The 19,187-nt window shown below is 40.2% G+C and overlaps 1 protein-coding gene and 1 long non-coding RNA gene across 4 annotated transcripts in view; both read left to right on the plus strand.

Annotated features, from left to right (window-relative positions):
• LOC139980054 (alpha-N-acetylgalactosaminide alpha-2,6-sialyltransferase 3-like) overlaps nt 1-8,688 on the plus strand; it is a 37,801-nt gene extending 29,113 nt beyond the window's left edge. For all 3 annotated transcript variants that reach the window (XM_071991423.1, XM_071991424.1, XM_071991422.1), the window contains 2 exons: nt 493-600; nt 1,746-8,688. In XM_071991423.1, the coding sequence (XP_071847524.1) occupies nt 493-600; nt 1,746-2,058 (421 nt within the window). In that variant the 3' untranslated portion in view covers nt 2,059-8,688. The remainder of the gene's footprint in view (nt 1-492; nt 601-1,745) is intronic.
• The window catches only part of LOC139980055 (uncharacterized), a 68,227-nt gene that overhangs the window by 23,074 nt on the left and 25,966 nt on the right, over nt 1-19,187 (plus strand). The gene's annotated exons all lie outside the window — the stretch shown is intronic.

Genomic DNA, 19,187 nt, shown 5'->3' on the forward strand with positions numbered 1-19,187 from the left:
CTACATTCATACAATCAACCGTGTTGTCTTTTGTGTGCATATCATGAATATTTATCAGTGAACATGTATTTTGAGACATTAATCAATAGGTAATCTCTCGACATTAATCAATAGGTAATCTCTCTTCATTTTGGTGTGTACAAGTTCATGAATATTAACATGTATATACCGTTTACCACGCTATGAACATGTTTCAGAACCACTAAAGCTTTTTATTTTCTGGTTCATTTATCTAGTAATGAAAAAGTGTTTCGGCAACAAGATAAGAGATATACTATATGGTTGCTCTTATAATGTTACAGCTAACCTTTTGCCTTAGCTCTCCTTACTAAGCAATGACATTTCAGAGGCAAGTATTGTCACACAGTTTGTAAATGTTGATCTTCTCAGCATAAATTACTAGCAAAGCTTTCAGACAGACCCTATTAGATTAGATTTGTTGTGTCTAATTTAACTTATGTTTTTTCTTCTGCATTGTTGTCTTCTCTGCAGGTATAATACTAACACGTGGCTGTCGACAGGCTGGTTTACCATGCTGGCGGCTCTAGATATGTGTGAAGAACTGCACGTCTATGGAATGGTCCACGAAAACTACTGCGAGTAAGTACGAGCCGGGTTCAACATCCTATCGTTAATAAAAAAAAATAGAAGAAATAAAACAACAACAAATAACACATGTTTACTGTCAACTTGACATATGATATGCTGCACGCAGCGGTATACACTCTTCATATGGATAGTAAAACCTGACTAGGCCTGCAATTAACTCAGTCACTCTCACGTTTATGCTGGTAGATATATGGTAGTACTCTCGTATTGCAGTCCTAATATGTAAAATCAGCTGCTCACGGTCCATGAAAAATTAAAGAAATCCAGCGAGCGAGCGAAAAGGGAATGACGTGAATTTTCTAGTAGCGTGGGAAAGCTCCAGAAAATTGTAGGTATAAAATAATGTGGCAATGAAGAGCCGGGAAGGAATGGATAGCTTGAAGTGTAAAAGCAGGTTTATACCTACCTGCCTCTTGTTCATCTCGATCTGTTTGTTGAACTACAAATTAGTCGATTTATAAGATAACATCATGAAGATTTAAAGAACCCTTGGGAACTGAATTATGGATCAAATATAGACTCCTAGAGCAAGAAACCTTGGTTAGGTGAGATGTCTGTCACCTGGGACCAGGAACTGAAACAAAAGTACTCAACGCAATTATTCTGGTGGAAGATCTGCGATATTGCCGTTCACTGATGCGGAAACGGAGAAAATGTCAAACCATTAATAAGTTTACAATTTGAGGTCTGATGATGCAAAGCAATGAAGGCTGTATTCACATTGCTGTTGTAACATTTGCATCACTTTGACAAAGCGTTGCAATATTCACACATAACTTGGATTCCTGTCAGTCTGTGTTAACCGTCTTACGTGGATGAACCATTCGTTTCCTGACGAGGGCTCTCCAGCGTTTCTACAGAGGGCGCTATCATATCAGTCCTAACGTGCTCTGTACGGATCTCTCAAATCAGCAAACTGATCCCTGAAGCAAGTCATAACCAAAGTTATGAACATAGAAAGGAATTTGCAAGTGTTTTACTTCAATCTTAGGTTTGATGAGGAATTTGTTGCCATTTATATAAAAAAAATTGGTTAAACATTATAATTGTTACTCTACCCATTTGTGTTGAATTCAGTCATGTTTGAAAATAGACGGTTCTGACCCTAACAGCCACTTTCTTTTGTCCTTTTGCAGTGAAAATCCGGACTCGACAGTCAAGTACCACTACTTCCAGACATGGGATGTCCCTACAGAATGTGGCTACTACAACAGCCACGAAAACACGGTCTACGTCGGCGGTCACCGTTTTATCACAGAGAAAGCTATTTTTGCCAGATGGGCCAGAATGTTCAACATTCACTTCCACAATCCAGGGTGGAAACCCAGTGAACTGAAAAATAAAGAGTCACTGGACACTCCTTTCGTCATCAGGCAAGAGGTTCCCAAAACAGTATTTATGAGTGTTTTGGAAAGTGTCTTAAGGTGGTCCGTAGGCAATTTTTTGTAGTGGCGAATTTCTCGTCAGTTCCGTCTCACCGGAGACACCCCCCCCACCTGTACACGTGAAGCCCGAAGAAGATGTACCCCCCACCCCACCCCATACGGACACAGTTACCGGTGGTTGAGATGGGGGAAATACCATCTGGGCAGGTGTGGTCTCTGCAGATTACTTGGTCGGAGAGGAAAGAAGAGAAAAGAGTGGACAGACAGCTTCTGTAGAATCTAGTTTACTATTACACAGAGATATCCCAACAGACCAAGAACAGTAAAGAAGAGTCTGAGAAACGGCTGAAACTCGAGGCTTGCATGTACATATGCTCAATTAAACAGCAAATATTGTAAACTCTGAGCTGCAAAACATTTAATTAAAAATCTGATTGTATCCTTTCCTCTTTTTATGTTGCAGATGTCTTTCTTTATTTTTGTTTGTTGTCATTTTTCAGATCTCATTTTTATACCCAGTGGCTGTTTTTTTTTTCTTTTTCTTTTTCTTTTTCTAAAGAGGCTTTTGTTTTTAGATGCTTCACGATGATGCCTTCCAGTGTTTTGGACACTGATTGGCTGAGCATAGTCCTCATGTTTCCTTACAAAACATTTTGTCAATATCAATAAGGATATTCCCAATGGAGAAGGGTTAAACCCAGCCTTCAAAATTTTACAAAATTATTGATGCTTTTTTTTTTCTTCTCTCTTTTTTAATATTCTCTATGAGGAAATAACCCGTTAAGTGTGACAAAACAAAATATATTCATGTCAGAAGCAAGTTTTCATCTGCAGACACCGCAGGTGGGTTTTAACGATGTCTGTTTAATATCCACCAGGTTTTTACTTCTCACTATTTTAGCAAACAATGAAGGCTGATTGAACTTGGCTGTACTTTAGAGGCTAATTAGTAAATACAATGGTATCTCAACATATACATAAGACACAAACACAATACAATATATGTACAATACAGACGACACTATTACAATAAGACACAAAAACAATAACAAAAAGCCCCCCAAAAAAAAAAAGAAGGTAAATAAATGAGACATATTAACCAGATATTGGATGTGTGCAGGCACACAAAATTTCTGCTCAATGTACCAAGTTAATGTTTGGAAAAAGTCTTGCCAGTTGTAATCCATCTTTTATCTATGTGTGTTTTGTGATGTCATCATTGTTTTGTTTATTTGGTCTGTCCAATTCATAATCTTAATATTTTTCAGATGTAAATTTATTATAAAAAATGCAATCTGTTTTCCAGTTGTTGTTTTTTTTTGCATGGCTATATTGGTTTAGTAGGCACAGTATATAGGAGTGTTCTTTGTAGATAATATTGATATTGATATCTCTTCTTACTCTTCTCATTTTTTTTTTTGGTTGTCTCTTTATTTTTTAATCCATTTTTGTAATCAATTAGTAGTATTTTTTGTGCACCATAAAGGTAAGAATTTCAATTGCTTCCATTCTTCTTGCTTGATACATGCCTTAAAAAGTTGATGCAGTCTGAAGAGCGGACTCTAAACAACCATGTATGACAGATACTTTGAATTTTGTTTCAACGTTTTGCTTTCGAAAGATGTGGGTTGGGGGTGTGGGGAACAACAAATGAGCGATTTTATGTCTGCGATGGATGATTAGTGTATTTCACAGGTGACAAAATATGTCTTTTGCTTTAAAGATGGTGATATCTGTTTTTGTCAACTTTGTGCTCGATATCACATATATGATTTGACCTTTTTATTGGCTTTGTTGCACCTGTGAGTACTACTGCATTTTTTTTTTAAAGAAATGGTTCCCTTAAAAGGGAGTGAGGGCGGTATTGTAGAACTTAGCATGCATAGGCTCTGAATGTGTGACCTGATTACATTGACTGTGGCTTTTGAGTACAGCGTTTCTGTATGCTACCATGTTGGATGAATCTAACTGTCATAGCCTTACACTTTGGGATCCGCGTTATAGTCATTGACAACTTTGCAATCCACGATCACCCCCACAATTTTGCAAGGTTAGTAAGAGTGACTCCATACTCTTCCCTTTTCGTTAAACCAAAAAATGGCACAAAAACAAGGGAAGTTCAATTGAATCAAATTTTTAAAACTAGTCCTTGTTGCAAGAAGGTTCAAAGGGGGGGGGGGGGGGCAGGGTGGGATTGAGTATTTTACCGGCAGGTTGGTTGTTTTTACAAGAAGACGGTCTGTTACCTGTTGTGAATATTTGCTTTGGAAGTTGAGTGAAAGGCAGTTTAAAACTTTTCTATGATTTCACCTTTTTTCCTTTCAAATTTTCTATGTGAATTGCTGCAAAACAGTATATATGTATATATATATATATATATATATATATATATAGCTGTGTATTACAGTTAGCTTGGTTAGTCAAAATAGATTCAATTCAAATATTAATGACGCTAAAGTTGAAGTTCCGGAATTTTGCAGTTTTGTAATATTGTGATTAATGTTAAATTGTAGATAATTGTGCGAGCAAATAAGTTCGGAGAACAACATGGAATCCATGTTTAAGAGCTCCATCTTCATCGCCGTCATGTGGTGATAATATCAACGACGGCTTCTGTGTTAGATCTTTGTTTGAAATCTTCGCTTTTGAACGATAGGCTGGAGACTAAGAGCAGTCGTCAAACGAATTTCAAACGCTGCGTTGAGAGTAGTTTATGGTGCATTTAAAGTCTACTTTTTGGAATTTTTATCAGCAAGTGTCTGATTTTCTGATGCGGCTCATGTTTTTGAATAAGTCGTAAAACTTTTGGCATTAAGAAATAATGGATTTTAAGAATTGAATGCGATGAATAATGGAGTGACCCACTTTTGTATGCTTCCCTGTTCAGTCACATCTACCGTACGGCGCGCAGCAGGATATTTATCATTCATGAATTCTTCATGCATACGCAACGGCTTGCACATTGTAGCTCAACCTACACAGACTTGTTGTGTTGAAATCCCATAGAGTAGCTTGAGGATTCTATCATATACAGTAGCTGTGGAGCTACTGGATGGCCCCAGAGTTTCAGAAGATGCTATTGTGTTCCACCAAAGTAATTAAATCTCCATGTTCGTGTCGTCAGTGTCGTATGACTATTTTCAAAAACCATCCAATATTTCTTTCAACATGTTACTCTTTGAGGTCTGTACATAAAATGTATCATTGCTGAGAGATAATATTGTACCTCAACAAAATCTTATGTTTAGAAAAGTGTTTATGTTTTCATTCAATGCAATGAAGCTTCCAATTGGTCGCTGATGTCGATGATGTGTTTATTATTACAATGTGTATATTTTTGCTTGTTTGAACATAAGATATGAAGTCTTGAAAAAAATACAGCTATCACTTGGCCTGAGTATTGACTAGAAGGTGGGTGTAGTTACATTATAGTGTGTGGTAATCTGCATGCACAAAGACACATTGACTTGGGTTAAGTAAGACAATTATGGTAATTCCCATAAGAAACATTGTTGTCCGATGTGTTCCTGACCCTCCATCCTACCCCAAATCTCCTCCCCTCCCCCTTTCTCTGTTACTTTATTACACTTTAATATTTGTAGTTATTAAAAAGACAGAAATGTTGTTGACAATGGAGGCAGTTTCTCAAATCTCAAAGTGTTTGTTCCAATCTGTGAATGTGTAGCATGCCATAGTGAGTGTATCTATGGTACTAACATGGCAGTGTAGGCTGGGATACCATCCTAACCACAAACTGTACGGTGGTGATCAGCCGACTTCCTCGATTTTATAACAACTTTGTTTTAAGAAGGAAAATTCTGTTACTTGGGATGATTCATTTTTCTGTTGGAAGCAATCTCAGCTGAACAAAAGATTCCTCTGGAGGTGGTACAGTATACCTGAGATCCTTACACAGCTTTGGCTGTACACTTACCTGGGATCTCCTGTCAATTACATACCACACTAATAATAATAAATGAGACTTATATAGCGCCAAATCAGTGGACAAAAGCCACTGCTCAAGGCGCTTTACAAAGAAAGCAGATACTCATAGATTTATGTGACTAGGAGATGACTATCAAGTATAAAGGAGACTTCTTTTACAACTTCTGTTGTTGAACTATGTTCATAAGGAAGATACTTACTGCCATACTAATCTGGGTTGATAAGGTTTCCTATAGTCCTCTTGGGACTACTTCCTACTTCTCTAGTCGTGTTTTGAAAGAGTTTTACAAGACATTGTACCTTTAATACAGTATTAAGATTGTTGTACTACATTTAACGTTGCTCACTAAGTAGATTCAAATGGATGCTTTGTAGTTTCAAGTATATATATAACATCATCCGGTGTTGATGTACTTGATACTGGAATCTTTGTTTGTTAGTTATCATTGGTTGTTTACTTTCAATATTGTGATATAAACCAGTTGACAAATGGAAAGTGCCACTCTGCCACGTACCAGCATGAATCTGGAGGACTTCTTCCAAATGTAATTATCTCAGTCGGCACATAGGTCTTCCAAAAAACCAGACATTAAGTTATCAGGGGAATGATAAAAGTGAGTGTGGGATACTTAAATGCAGGACTAGGAGAGTATGTGTAATAGTGGGAGGAAACCATTACTGGACTGAGATGGTTCCCTGTAGGAACAGCATGATAAGTACATGCTCTTATTTGTACATTCAAAGATCCTCTTAATATGTTAAAAGGAATCAATTTAAATCAGAACAAATCTGTTTTTCATCTTTAGGAATGTCTTTCTATTAATATCAATAACAGCCCCTATTTTGCACAGCCAAACATATGTCTCACCTCATTAAATTAGTCCCATATTTCTTTCAGGTATTTTATTGTTGTTATCTTTTCGTTAAGTTATTTCTGCATGGGACTTTAAACCAATGCTCTGTATGTATGCAGGCTTGTTCTCCTGAATGAAACTGAAATGCACATATGAAGCTTATCTGAGTGTATGTTAGGAATAAAATTGATGATTCTATGAATCTTGATGGGCCTATGACGAACCCTGTATGATGATGGCAGGACTCTGAGTGTCCACAGAGGCTTAAAGTGTGGTTAATGTGCACCGTGTGTCACATGCCCAGCTTTTTGTGTCTGAATTTGACCGGCATTAAATGTTGGGAAAATTTGGAATCTAAAAGTAATTTGAAATGAGGGAGAAAATGTTCATAGAGCATTCATGTGTAATTGTTGTTTTTACTTTATCCTGTCATTATTGTAATTATTATTGGGATTACTATTTCATTCTTTTTCCTATGCATGGATTATCTCTGTTCAGCTTTTGACTGGCTCATAAAGACTTCTCTTTTATAGTTTGGCTTTTGTCTTCATTTCAACAGAGTAAATTTATGCAGCCACTATGTAATATTACTCAGAAATTCATGTTTCCTGAAATTAATTTTAGTCTTGCAAAACAAGTAAAGTACACAGATTTAGTCATAGAAATAATGGTGTTCCCAAGCAATGGCTTGCACTGTTTTCAATTTCCTATTAATTGATGTTTCCAGTTTTTTTTGCATTTTTCTTAAATTGTAATTCTAATAGGTGTAGACTCCAACCCTTAGAGAAACAAGTCTTCATATGCTCACTTGCATTGGATGAATTTCCACAGTCAAGTGTTTGATAATAGGTATGTTTGTAATAAGATTTTTTTGCTTTGCGTCTATGACAGCTGATATTTTAACAGTTTCTTTTGAGAGCAGTGATGTAATAAAACCAGATATATAGGTGTGATGTATGTGTAATATCTTTCTGTGGCAAATCATAATTGAAACATCATCTTTACCATGTTATCTTTATGTGTTTCTTAAAGGTGGTGTGGGTTGAGACATCAGTTAATAAACTCTTCCGATAACATCAGGATAATCAAATAGAGAGCAAATGGAATCCTTTATATATATCCCTGACTTGTTGACTCTCTATATCTCTCTTTCAATATTCTGACTAAAGGTGGCTTATTTTAATAGAGTAATATTTTCTTAATAATGATTTTACTTTGTTAGGTTGTTACCTTGGGAAAGAATTAGTATTCATTCAAGCATGGACAAGAATATCTGTTTGTTTAATTTCGGACTTACGGAGGTCACAAAATAAATTTTGCCAACAAGATCGGAGAGTTGAAGCTACCGTTTAGTCATGTATTATTTACCTTCCTTTTAATGGCTCTTACATACTGCTGTCCTGAATTGCAGCAACATTTTATGGGAGTGTTACATAGGGACTGGTAGAGGGGGGGGGGAGGGGATGGGGGGGTGGTTGAAAGGCATTGCAATGATCATATCCTGTTGTTTATCAGTTGTTGCATATTTATACTTCTGTCACATAAGTGTTTCTTCTGTACAGCATATCTGTAATAATTGTGTTGTATTCTAACTGATTTGTTTTGCATAAATCCTGTATCCTCTTAACAACGTTTTTGTATCAAATTCCCTGTATCCTATACACATAAACTACATGGATTTTTTTTCACCATGGAAAACCATATATTGGGAAGGTTTTATCGTCATCAGTTATCAATAGTGTTTGTTGGTTTGGACAAAAATGTTCTGTAACTTGATTCCAACTTTAATAATGGTCCATATCTACCTATTATTAATTAATTATTCAAGTCTTTTAAGATAATCTATTAATCTTTGTATGTGGTTTTGCGCCAAATAGATGTATTTCCAAGAAGAACTCTCTTTGTCCTATTCTTTTGTCTTTGGAGGTTACATTGTATCAGTGTAATAAAAAAATAATCCCTCCTTCTTTCAAAGTTTTTGATTAATGTTTTCTTTACCTATGTACTCAGAGGATACCCAAAGTTTTATTAATGCAAATTGAAGATCCATTAGCGTAGCTGTAGGAAGGGCTGGGAATAGATGTCTGGGGAGGAGTACTTGACTAACTTGGAATACAAATACAAGAATACCCACCGACCCTTTCCCCACCCCTTAGAGTGGTGTGTACAAGGGCAATGCTCCCCCACCTTCCATGGTCAGTTGGGGCATTTTAACATTCAGCTATGGAAGAATTTGACCTCTGCTATGGGGTTGTACACCACATTTCTTAGCACGACTTTATGTCTAGAGCAAATTATAGACCTACTTTTAAGTTTCTAGAACTGTCAGAATGCACCCATTTGATGTATAAATTTGTTCTCTTTTCTGGGGGGGGGGGGTTGAGGGGGAGGGGAGGAGGAATCCCATAACTTTTCTTCAGTTGGCTTCAACGATCCCAGGGCCACATCCTCGCCTTTATAAAATCCTCCATTCCCCTCTTGCCTTTCCATATAAGTTCAGCCCCTACCTAAAGCAGTCATGATATTTTAACTTGCCTCCCCCTTCCCACTCTATTCTGAAATCCTGTGTACACCAATTCTTCCCTATATAACTCTTGACATGCTGCTACAGCACTCTCGCCTAGTAGCTATTATTACAGTCACAATTATCATCGTAGGCACGACTATCTGAGCGGAGCGCCACCATCGGTTGGCGCGGAGCGTACAAGAAAAGTTTGGTTTTACAAACCCCCCAGATGGCCGGAAACGGCCCTTCAAGTTCCCGAGTGTTCATTCTGGTTCCCTGGCCTCTTGCTAACTTGAGACACCTCCTTCAATATCACTTTTAAACCCAGATGTTAAAAAACTGACAAGATCGGATCCTAGTCTTTTTCGGCAGGTAGAGTGTTGAATGAAACGGCACGCGATAGAAATGACAGCCTATAGATGACAGAAGAATAGGTCACCTAATTTAGCCATATTCTTGCCCCGTTCATTTCAATAGCTTTTCCTGTCTAGACTATTAAACTCGTCCAGCAAGCTTATGGATTTGAATTATGGGTGTCTTAAAAAAAAAGATAACTTGGACAAAAAAAAATGTAGGCCCGGGCCTACAGTGCTACATACTGGCTACGCCCCTGTATACATCTCTGCAGACAAGACACTGAACTAACAGGTGGATCTTTGGTATTAGCATCAGTGGCAGAGCATCCTTGCATCACGAAACATTCCAATGACCTATTAGTTACAACTCTCTACAAATTTCGACAGAAGTTTTCATTTCCCTTGCCATCGGATTATTGATCGTCTTTGAAACAGCAAAACCTTATCAATCATCACCGTAGTTAGCATGGTTTCCACAGGAAATTGAACCAGTTTTGTCTGGGGAAGTGGTATAGCAGGGGCAGTGTACAGTGCCGGATATACACCTTGGAGGCACAGGGCACTTCAGGATCGTCGGGTCCGTCATGTGCAGAAATCAAAATACATGGCAAATGACCAAAATTACAGATTACAAGTAGATTTTTAGAAAAGACAAATTACAAAATCTCTATTTTTTTTAGTTTAATAAAAGAAACTTATTTTATAATTATTATATTTTTGTATAGAGAGGGCACTCTGGCAGGGGGAGCAGGACAACTCCCCCCCCCCCCCCCCACAATAAATCTGGTACTGGCAGAGTGTAAGAACATAAATGGGTTCCCAAAGGAGAGTGCCAAACCATGGTGAATTTTTTGTTATATTTGACAGTTCTAGACACCGGATATAGTACTCTCAGGATTTCTTTGAGTTCCTATTTCGTGGGTATCAGGAGAATAGTGGGATGGCTTCAGTGGATCGTGCCCCTCTGTTTTGGTACTTGTAACCATTTCCCAGGTGCATAGGCTTACTTCCGCCAGTGATGTGCAAAGGATTTCAAAGGTGGGAGCAGTGGCGTCGCCAAGGGGGGGCCAGGGGGGCACGTGCCCCCCCCTGGAAAACCCAGTGCCCCCCCGAGTGCCCCCCATCTGAGATTTGGGTTGGTAAAAAAATATATATATATTTTGTTATATTCAACTCCCATCATCTGAGTTGGTTTTTCATAAGGACAAAGAAGCACAGTAATTCGTATTTTCTTCAAATGAGCTGCGAAAAAATGAAAAAGTTTATCCTTGAACGTCGGGTATCGAAGTCGTGACCTGCGCCATCACAACAGGTGTCGATATTTACATTGAATGTGTCAGTGCTCACGCCATACCAGCGGATATACACGTCCGCTTCGCGAGCTACATGACTGTGAGAAGGGAGGGTACTGCAATATGTTGCCTTGGTCTGAGGTTGACAGGTTAGGAGCTGACGAAATGTGAGAATGTGAGGGTCCGCAGGCACCATACTTGCCTATATTTGTGGACCCATATATTAACCCTGTTGTGTAAGGGGTGCAGAGGTTATTTGAGGTTAGATGCTTGTAGGAACAAATGGCGAATGTTCACACCTGCATACTGAGCCATACTCGATGTGTGATCAAACTTTGGATTGCATGGTGAGATCCCTGATAAGAGCCAATAACGATGCTGGAACCTGTTACATCTTAACAGATAATGGGCGAAAACGAGAAAGACAAGAAAGGAGTCGGGGTCATGCACACATTAATTCAACAAATGTAGGTTCTATTGATATAGGGTTAGGCATAATATCGACAGCATGTGGTTCATATCCTCTGCAAAATTCTGCCCCTTGTTAAAATCATTACCTCAAAAATAGCAATTTCTGGAGATATCTTCAGATCGAATTTAGCATCAAATGTGGCAGCATTTTGCATCTAGCCCATCCTCCGTATGCGAAAATTTTCCAAAGGGGAGGGGGCAATGGCGGTGGAACCGGGGGGCCTGGGGGCAATGAAAAAGTTGAGGGGGCAAATGCATGATAAGCCCCCCCCCCCCAATATTTACCAAGGCTCCGAAACGTGCATCTGCCCATTTTTCAATGCATACTTGTCGATCTGTCCGATGCACACGTATACTATATAGGTGTAATAATTTTAGTAAATGCTGGGGGGACCCTCGGCCCGTCCCCTGGCTATAGACCACATTGTCACCCCAACCGCGTCTTCACGCCCCGTGAAAAGTGGAAGCAGTGAGTGTGAGTACCGGTAAGCGCAACACAACTTCATCTTAGGCCAATGACTTGCTTCATTTCAGCCAGTTCTCCAACATCCCCTTACTACACTCAAAAACGTCTTTGCGAGTACACTACGAGTAATAGCTACTCTCTTAAAACACCATCGAATATACAAATTACAATGTTTTTACAGACTTTTACGTGCAACCTGAGAAATTGCAGGCTTGAGACCCATATTTTAGGGCTAGGTATTCGCAGCATAAAACACTCAGGAAGTGCCGTTTCCGGCCATCTGGGGGTTTGAAAAACCCAAAAATTTCTTGTACGCTCCGCGCCAACCGATGGTGGCGCTCCGCTTAGATAGTCTCTACACATTAGCCCACCCCCCAATAATTTTCCCGTTCTGCCGCGCCTGGAGGGGGCACCCCCTCCCCTTAGACCCCTTCCCCAGGACGGCGATCCGTATCCACCTAAGTGCCCCCCCATCAAATGCTGGTGCCCCCCTGTGCCCCCCCAGACTGAAAAGTCTGGTGACGCCACTGGGTGGGAGGGGGGGCAAATTCTAAACTTCCCCCAAACTGATAAAGATATGGGGCTGAACTTTTGTGGAATGGTCAGAGGCAAATGAAGGATTTTGTGAAGGAGGGCTGGACTTGGGTCATTGTATCCGACCCCTCTAGAAAAAAAATAAAGTTTTAAACATCAAATGGACCATTCTGAGATTGTATAATGGAGGGGTGTTGCCATGGGGTCATGGAAGCCAACTCCCCATATATCTCCTGCACAATTTTTCCTACACCCTTGCCTCTCTCCCTACTGACTCGCATGATGGTCAGGCTTATAAATGTATAAAGAAATATCCTATTCAAAGTGCTTTTCAAAAAGCAAAAGAATATATCTTTCCCAAAGAAGAACATTTCCTACCGATGTTTACTAGCGAGGGTGCGTCCTTGTATTGAATGGCAGCAACCTTAAAGATCTGCTTCATTGGCTCCAATTATAGCACGCTATAGATAGAAAAGTTTCTTGAGATTACGTAATCGACCTGCCACGGTCGTTAATCGACCTCATGCATTAGCCTGCATAGCTTCTTAACACCATTAGGCTCTTTGTGTAAAAACACTGTGTGGAAATATGTTCAGTCTACAGTGTAGTAAATTATACAGCTTTCACACTAAGACCCTCATAAAAGAAAAAAACATGTGGCAAGCGTTGCAGACTAATTGGTAAAAAGAGGTCATTTTACGACCAAGGCAGGTCGATTACGTAATCTCAAGAAACATTTCCATGATAGCGTGCTATAGTTGGGGTCTATACATAGAAATTGAAGTATGTGTAAAAGTAAGTTGGCCTGACATTTCGATCCTAGCAGGATCTTCTTCAAAGGCTAAATGACAAGTAACAGTAACATTCTCTTACACAGGCTCTCTGGTGGATAAGCAGTTTGCTAACAGTTTTATTTTATTTAGAAATTGAAGTAGGGAGAATGACGTCATACGACATATACTGAAGTCACTCATCCTACTTGTGGCGCTTTGCTTGTACGGCAAGAAATTACCGGCGCGTAATACAAACACTACGTCTTTGACATAACTAGAGTGATAAAGTTGACATCATTCACTCGAAATAGTGATATCGTGTGCCGCATGTGGGTGCCAAAATCGTTAAAAATGTGGCAGTGGACTGCAGTTTCACAGGTTCATCTTAGGAAGAGCATGGAGGTAAAAACAAAGTGTTTTTACCTCCATGGGAAGAGATAGTAGCCAGGGGCGTAGCGAGCGGGGGGGGTGTGGGGGGGTGTCACCCCCCCCCCCCCCAATAATTTGGTCGCTGTCGGCAAATTTTGGGTCTGTCGGCAAAAGGAGAAAAGGTGAAGAGAGCGGAAGGGGAAGAAAGAAGGAAAGCTGAATAGAAAAAGGAGAACGGGAGCTTCTTCCGTGCCAAATTTGACTTAAAATATGCACCAAATTGCATCTAAGGACGTTCAAACTAATTTTTCCAAAGGGGAGGGGTAGACCCCCTACCCTTAGACCCCTCCCCCATTTCAGTCACCACTTCCAGATCCGTCGGCAAATCAAATTTGACTTAAAATATGCACCAGATTGCATCTAAGGACGTTTCAAAACTAAAAAATTGCCAAAAGGGAGGGGACACCCCTTCCTCTTAGACCCCTCCCCCATTTCAGTCACCACTTCCAGATCCGTCGGCAAATCAAATTTGACTTAAAATATACACCAGATTGCATCTAAGGACGTTTCAAAACTAAAAATTTTCCAAAGGGGAGGGGGACACCACCTCCCCTTAGACCCGTCCCCCATTTCAGTCACCACTTCCAGATCCGTCGGCAAATCAAATTTGACTTAAAATATGCACCAGATTGCATCTAAGGACGTTTCAAAACTAAAAAATTGCCAAATGGGAGGGGGACACTCCCTCCCCTTAGACCCCTCCCCCATTTCAGTCACCACTTCCAGATCCGTCGGCAAATCAAATTCTCCACACCCCCCAACAAAAACCCCTTCGCTACGCCCCTGATAGTAGCAGCAATTACGTAGGAATTAAATTACTTTACTAGTGTCGTCTGCTCAGTTGCTTGATTGTTATTCACTGGACCCTGGTGAAGCGTCGCAGGCTTCAGGGGTGTAATGTTATGTTGGATTAGCTGAACTCGTCAATCACAAACAAACGACAACGATATGACGCATGAATATGGTGTAGCTTCAGTGGCGTCGCCAAGGGGGGCCAGGGGGGCACGTGCCCCCCTGGAAAACCTAGTGCCCCCCGAGTGCCCCCATCTGAGATTTGGGTTGGTCAAAAAAATATATATATATTTTGTTATATTCAACTCCCATCATCTGAGTTGGTTTTTCATAAGGAAAAAGAAGCACAGTAATTCGTATTTTCTTCAAATGAGCTGCGAAAAAAAAATGAAAAAGTTTATCCTTGACCGTCGGGTATCGAAGTCGTAACCCGCGCCATCACAACAGGTGTCGATATTTACATTGAATGTGTCAGTGCTCACGCCATACCAGCGGCTATACACGTCCGCTTCGCGAGCTACATGACTGGAGGTAGCAACTCCGTTCAGATTAGCAACTCCAATAACCATGTGTACATGTATACTTGACAGGAAATCTACAATTTTGTTCATATCGTATATACAGACAGACAAGCAGAAATAGTAATCTTTTATTCTTCAAATATCATATAAATGAAAGAGAGGGGGGTAACCAGTATGTATATTAATTTTCTCGAAGTACTTATTAATGATTGATTGATGTCATTTAATATCATATATGAAAAAGAGGGGGTGGGGTAATATCATTTGTTCAGGGCTAGCAGTGGCAACTCTGTTCAGATTAGCAACTCTAATAACGGCATGTGTATGTACTTGATAGATAGGAAAGCTATTATTTTATTCATATTTTACAGAGGAGACAAACAAGCAGAAATATCATTCTAAAGTCATATAAACAAAAGAGGGGGGTAGAGTATTCCAGTTTTTAAGTAGTGTAGTTGAGAAGGCTCCTATTTTGCTCATATTGTAATATGTGAAGACTAGCAGAAAAATGATACTTTCATTCTTCTCACACGCAGTGGCGGCGGAACCGGGGGGGGGGGCTTGGGGGGCTCAGCCCCCCCAATGAAAAAGTTGAGGGGGCAAATGCATGATAAGCCCCCCCCCCAATATTTACCAAGGCTCCGAAACGTGCATCTGCCCATTTTTCAATGCATACTTGTCGATCTGTCCGATGCACACGTATACTATATAGGTGTAATAATTTTAGCAATTGCTGGGGGACCCTGGTCCCTCGGCCCGTCCGCTCGCTATAGACCACATTGTCACCCCAACCGCGTCTTCACGCCCCGTGAAAAGTGGAAGCAGTGAGTGTGAGTACCGGTAAGCGTAACACAACTTCGTCTTAGGCCAATGACTTGCCTCATTTCAGCCAGTTCTCCAACATCCCCTTACTTAGTGGCGGAGCGTCCATATATACAGTCAGGGGGCGGATCCCCCCCCCCCCCTCCTGACGTACTCAAATGGACTGCTGGCACCCTTTTCAGCTTTTCACTACTTTTAACTTATTCGCGATTATTGACTATTTTATTGCGCTCTCATATACCTATTGACATTTGTCATATTCTGTTGGTGTAATTTTCCGACAAAATGGCGACGACACCTATTTATTCTCCGTTTATCTGCAAATTAGCAAGGCCCGGAAAGGGTCATTTCCTGCAATCTAGGGAGTAACTTTACTCAAAAATTTTCTGTACGCTCCGCGCCAACCTGTGGTGGCGCTCCGTTTAGATAGTGTCGAAAGCTACCTACAGACCATTCTTGCCCCCCCCCCCCGACCAATACCCCTAACTCCGCCACTGCCCTTACACTCAAAAACGTCTTTGCGAGTACACTACGAGTAATAGCTACTCTCTTAAAACACCATCGAATATACAAATTACAATGTTTTTACAGACTTTTACGTGCAATCTGAGAAATTGCAGGCTTGAGACCCATATTTTAGGGCTAGGTATTCGCAGCATAAAACACTCGGGAAGTGCCGTTTCCGGCCATCTGGGGGTTTGAAAAAACCCAAAATTTTCTTGTACGCTCCGCGCCAACCGATGGTGGCGCTCCGCTTAGATAGTCTCAACACATTAGCCCCCCCCCCCTCCCAATAATTTTTCTGTTCCGCCGCGCCTGCTCACACGTATCACTCTTTCACGTTCATATTGTACAGAGACAAGCAGAAATATTATACCTTTATTCTTCTCTCAGGTATTACTCTTCCAAGTTCATTCTATTCCTTATTTAATCCAGTTGACTCATTGTCATGCTGCTTGTGTGCATTTGTCATATGGGTGAGAGTGTTTGTCTGCTGTCTCATGTGTGTGTCTTTTACCTCTCGTGAATTGGATGCCTGTGAAATGCCGAAAATCCGGACCTGCTGTGAGAAGGGAGGGTACTGCAGTATGTTGCCTTGGTCTGAGGTTGACAGGTTAGGAGCTGACGAAATGTGAGAATGTGAGGGTCCGCAGGCACCATACTTGCCTATATTTGTGGACCCATATACTAACTCTGTTGTATAGGGGGTGCAGAGGTCATTTGAGGTCAGATGCTTGTAGGAACAAATGGCGAATGTTGGGTAAGGGTTCTAAGGGGGGGGGGGGATGTTCCCCTCGCCATTGACATTTTTTTGAAGTTAAGGAATGCCTAGATGCGAAATGGTGCTATATTTCTCAATTTTGTAGGTTCCAATAATCCTTTAGAAATGACCCAAATAGAATTTTCCAGAAGCAACACTTGATTAAACTGATGAAAGTTAAAAACGTAAACAAAAATAGACAAAATATATGTTTTAGATTGTATTTTATTTAGTTTATCAAGCATTTTGTGAAAACATGCTTGAAAAAAATATGGAAAAAACCCTAAATAAAGTCCATTAGCACGGACGGGTTGCCAATAGCACGTTCTTTTGTTACGAACTAACCGACTAACTAACATGGTGATTTCATGAGCTGATTCCCACAGTTAAAAATATATTTCTACACAGCCCGGCTGCATTCTAACTACTTTGAAAATGGGCTGTAATTTTTACCAGGCTCCCCAGCCCAACCGGCCCACCGGGCATTGCCCAAATGCCCGTGTGGCCAGTCCGCCACTGGCTACTACCCACTTTGCAACATTAACAATAAACTGAGAACTGTATGCACAGACTAATATGGAAGTATTACACAAAAGTAGGTGTGTGGGAAGGGGGTGGGGAGGAGGGAGGGTTGCATTTTTCACGGCATTTCATAGGGACAACTATGGCACTATTTGAGTGGAGCACTAAAATAATACAAGCAAAATAATGTGCCTCTCAGATACCAGAAATGACACTTTCCAGACATTAAATGTTGCACAAAAAACTCCACTTAATCGAGTCATAAGAGGCGGGATAAAAAGTTTTCAAAGTTGGTTCCTAATCAGGTGTAAATTACTTGCCATAACATGTTTGCCATAACATGTCTCTGTTGTGAAAAAGTATTCCTTCTCTTTCCAAAAAGCGGGTAAAATCAAATTCAGTTTCAAAGTCGAATGCACGATGTATGTATGAAGACATGCAAATGATCTGTCTTTTTGTCGTACAACCCAAAGCGCCCTCACTATTTTCAATGCTTCAATGCTTAAACACACAGAATACACTGTGTCAGCATTCTTCCTAGTTCAACTTCTATGGGTCTATACCAGGAAATCAAAAGTGGCAACCAATGTACAGACCAGGGAGGGAGTTGTTAAGGAACAACTCCCTGGTACCGACACTGCTCTGAGTAGTAAAAGTAGTAGCTAGAACTCATTTACACAGTTGCAGAGCCGTATACGGCTCTGTACAGTAGATAGAGTGTACGCCCTCTACAGTAGATAGAGTGTACGCCCTCTACAGTAGATAGAGTGTACGCCCTCTGTAAATTCTTGTTTTATTGACTTTTTTTGTGTTGATTCTGATAAATTTGCGACACCATCAATACAGCTAATGAATTTGAAACTGCAAGTTTGAATGGTTCATGAATTGTATATGGTCATGCTTATAGCAGAAAGAAACCTACGGTCTTAGCAAATCGAGTGGATTCATTTACTGGTTAATGTGTGATTTCTGCCTAAATGTTGATGGTTGTAATCTTATTGCAAAGCAGTATACCCTTTAGGCAAGAACGGACTGGGTAATAAGCTTCCATGATATAACAGGCCGCTGAGCGGGGTTAAAACAATGAAGAATTTGACGCCTTAGGCGAAAGTATAGCATCTTTCGCGAACAATCGGAAATCGGTGGCTTCGGCACCACCTCGGTTACCGTGTCGGGAAACCAGATAGGAGAACCCGTTCCTGCATTAAGGTCTGGTTGACGAAGCAACTTATTCATTTGAACTTCGCGTTATCGAAATGAAATTTTGAATAAATAGAAAGCCCATTCATCTCTATACGAATATTTCTTTTATTTATTTATCTATATTTCATATTTGTTTATTTGCTTCAGAAAGTTTTTTGGACCATTGGAAAGTTGAAACTATAAATATCGACGCCACAGTACAGAAATGGCAGGTACTTCGTTGTTACATTTTCGACTGAATAGTTAGTACCTAAATCTTTATTCTTTGTTTGGGGGAGGGGGGGGGGTGTACTACGGTGGGCCAGGTAGAACATTTGAATCTTTTACTTTTCGTCGCGATATTTGGACGCTTAATTTAAGCCAAACGTTCGAATTTTTACATCTTAAATTCGACCGGTATTTTATCTCAGAATTTTGACTTTTCTCTTCGGACTGTCGACTTTCTT

The sequence above is a fragment of the Apostichopus japonicus genome, chromosome 14 (genome assembly GCF_037975245.1).
Source record: "Apostichopus japonicus isolate 1M-3 chromosome 14, ASM3797524v1, whole genome shotgun sequence".
Lineage (NCBI taxonomy): Eukaryota > Metazoa > Echinodermata > Holothuroidea > Aspidochirotida > Stichopodidae > Apostichopus > Apostichopus japonicus.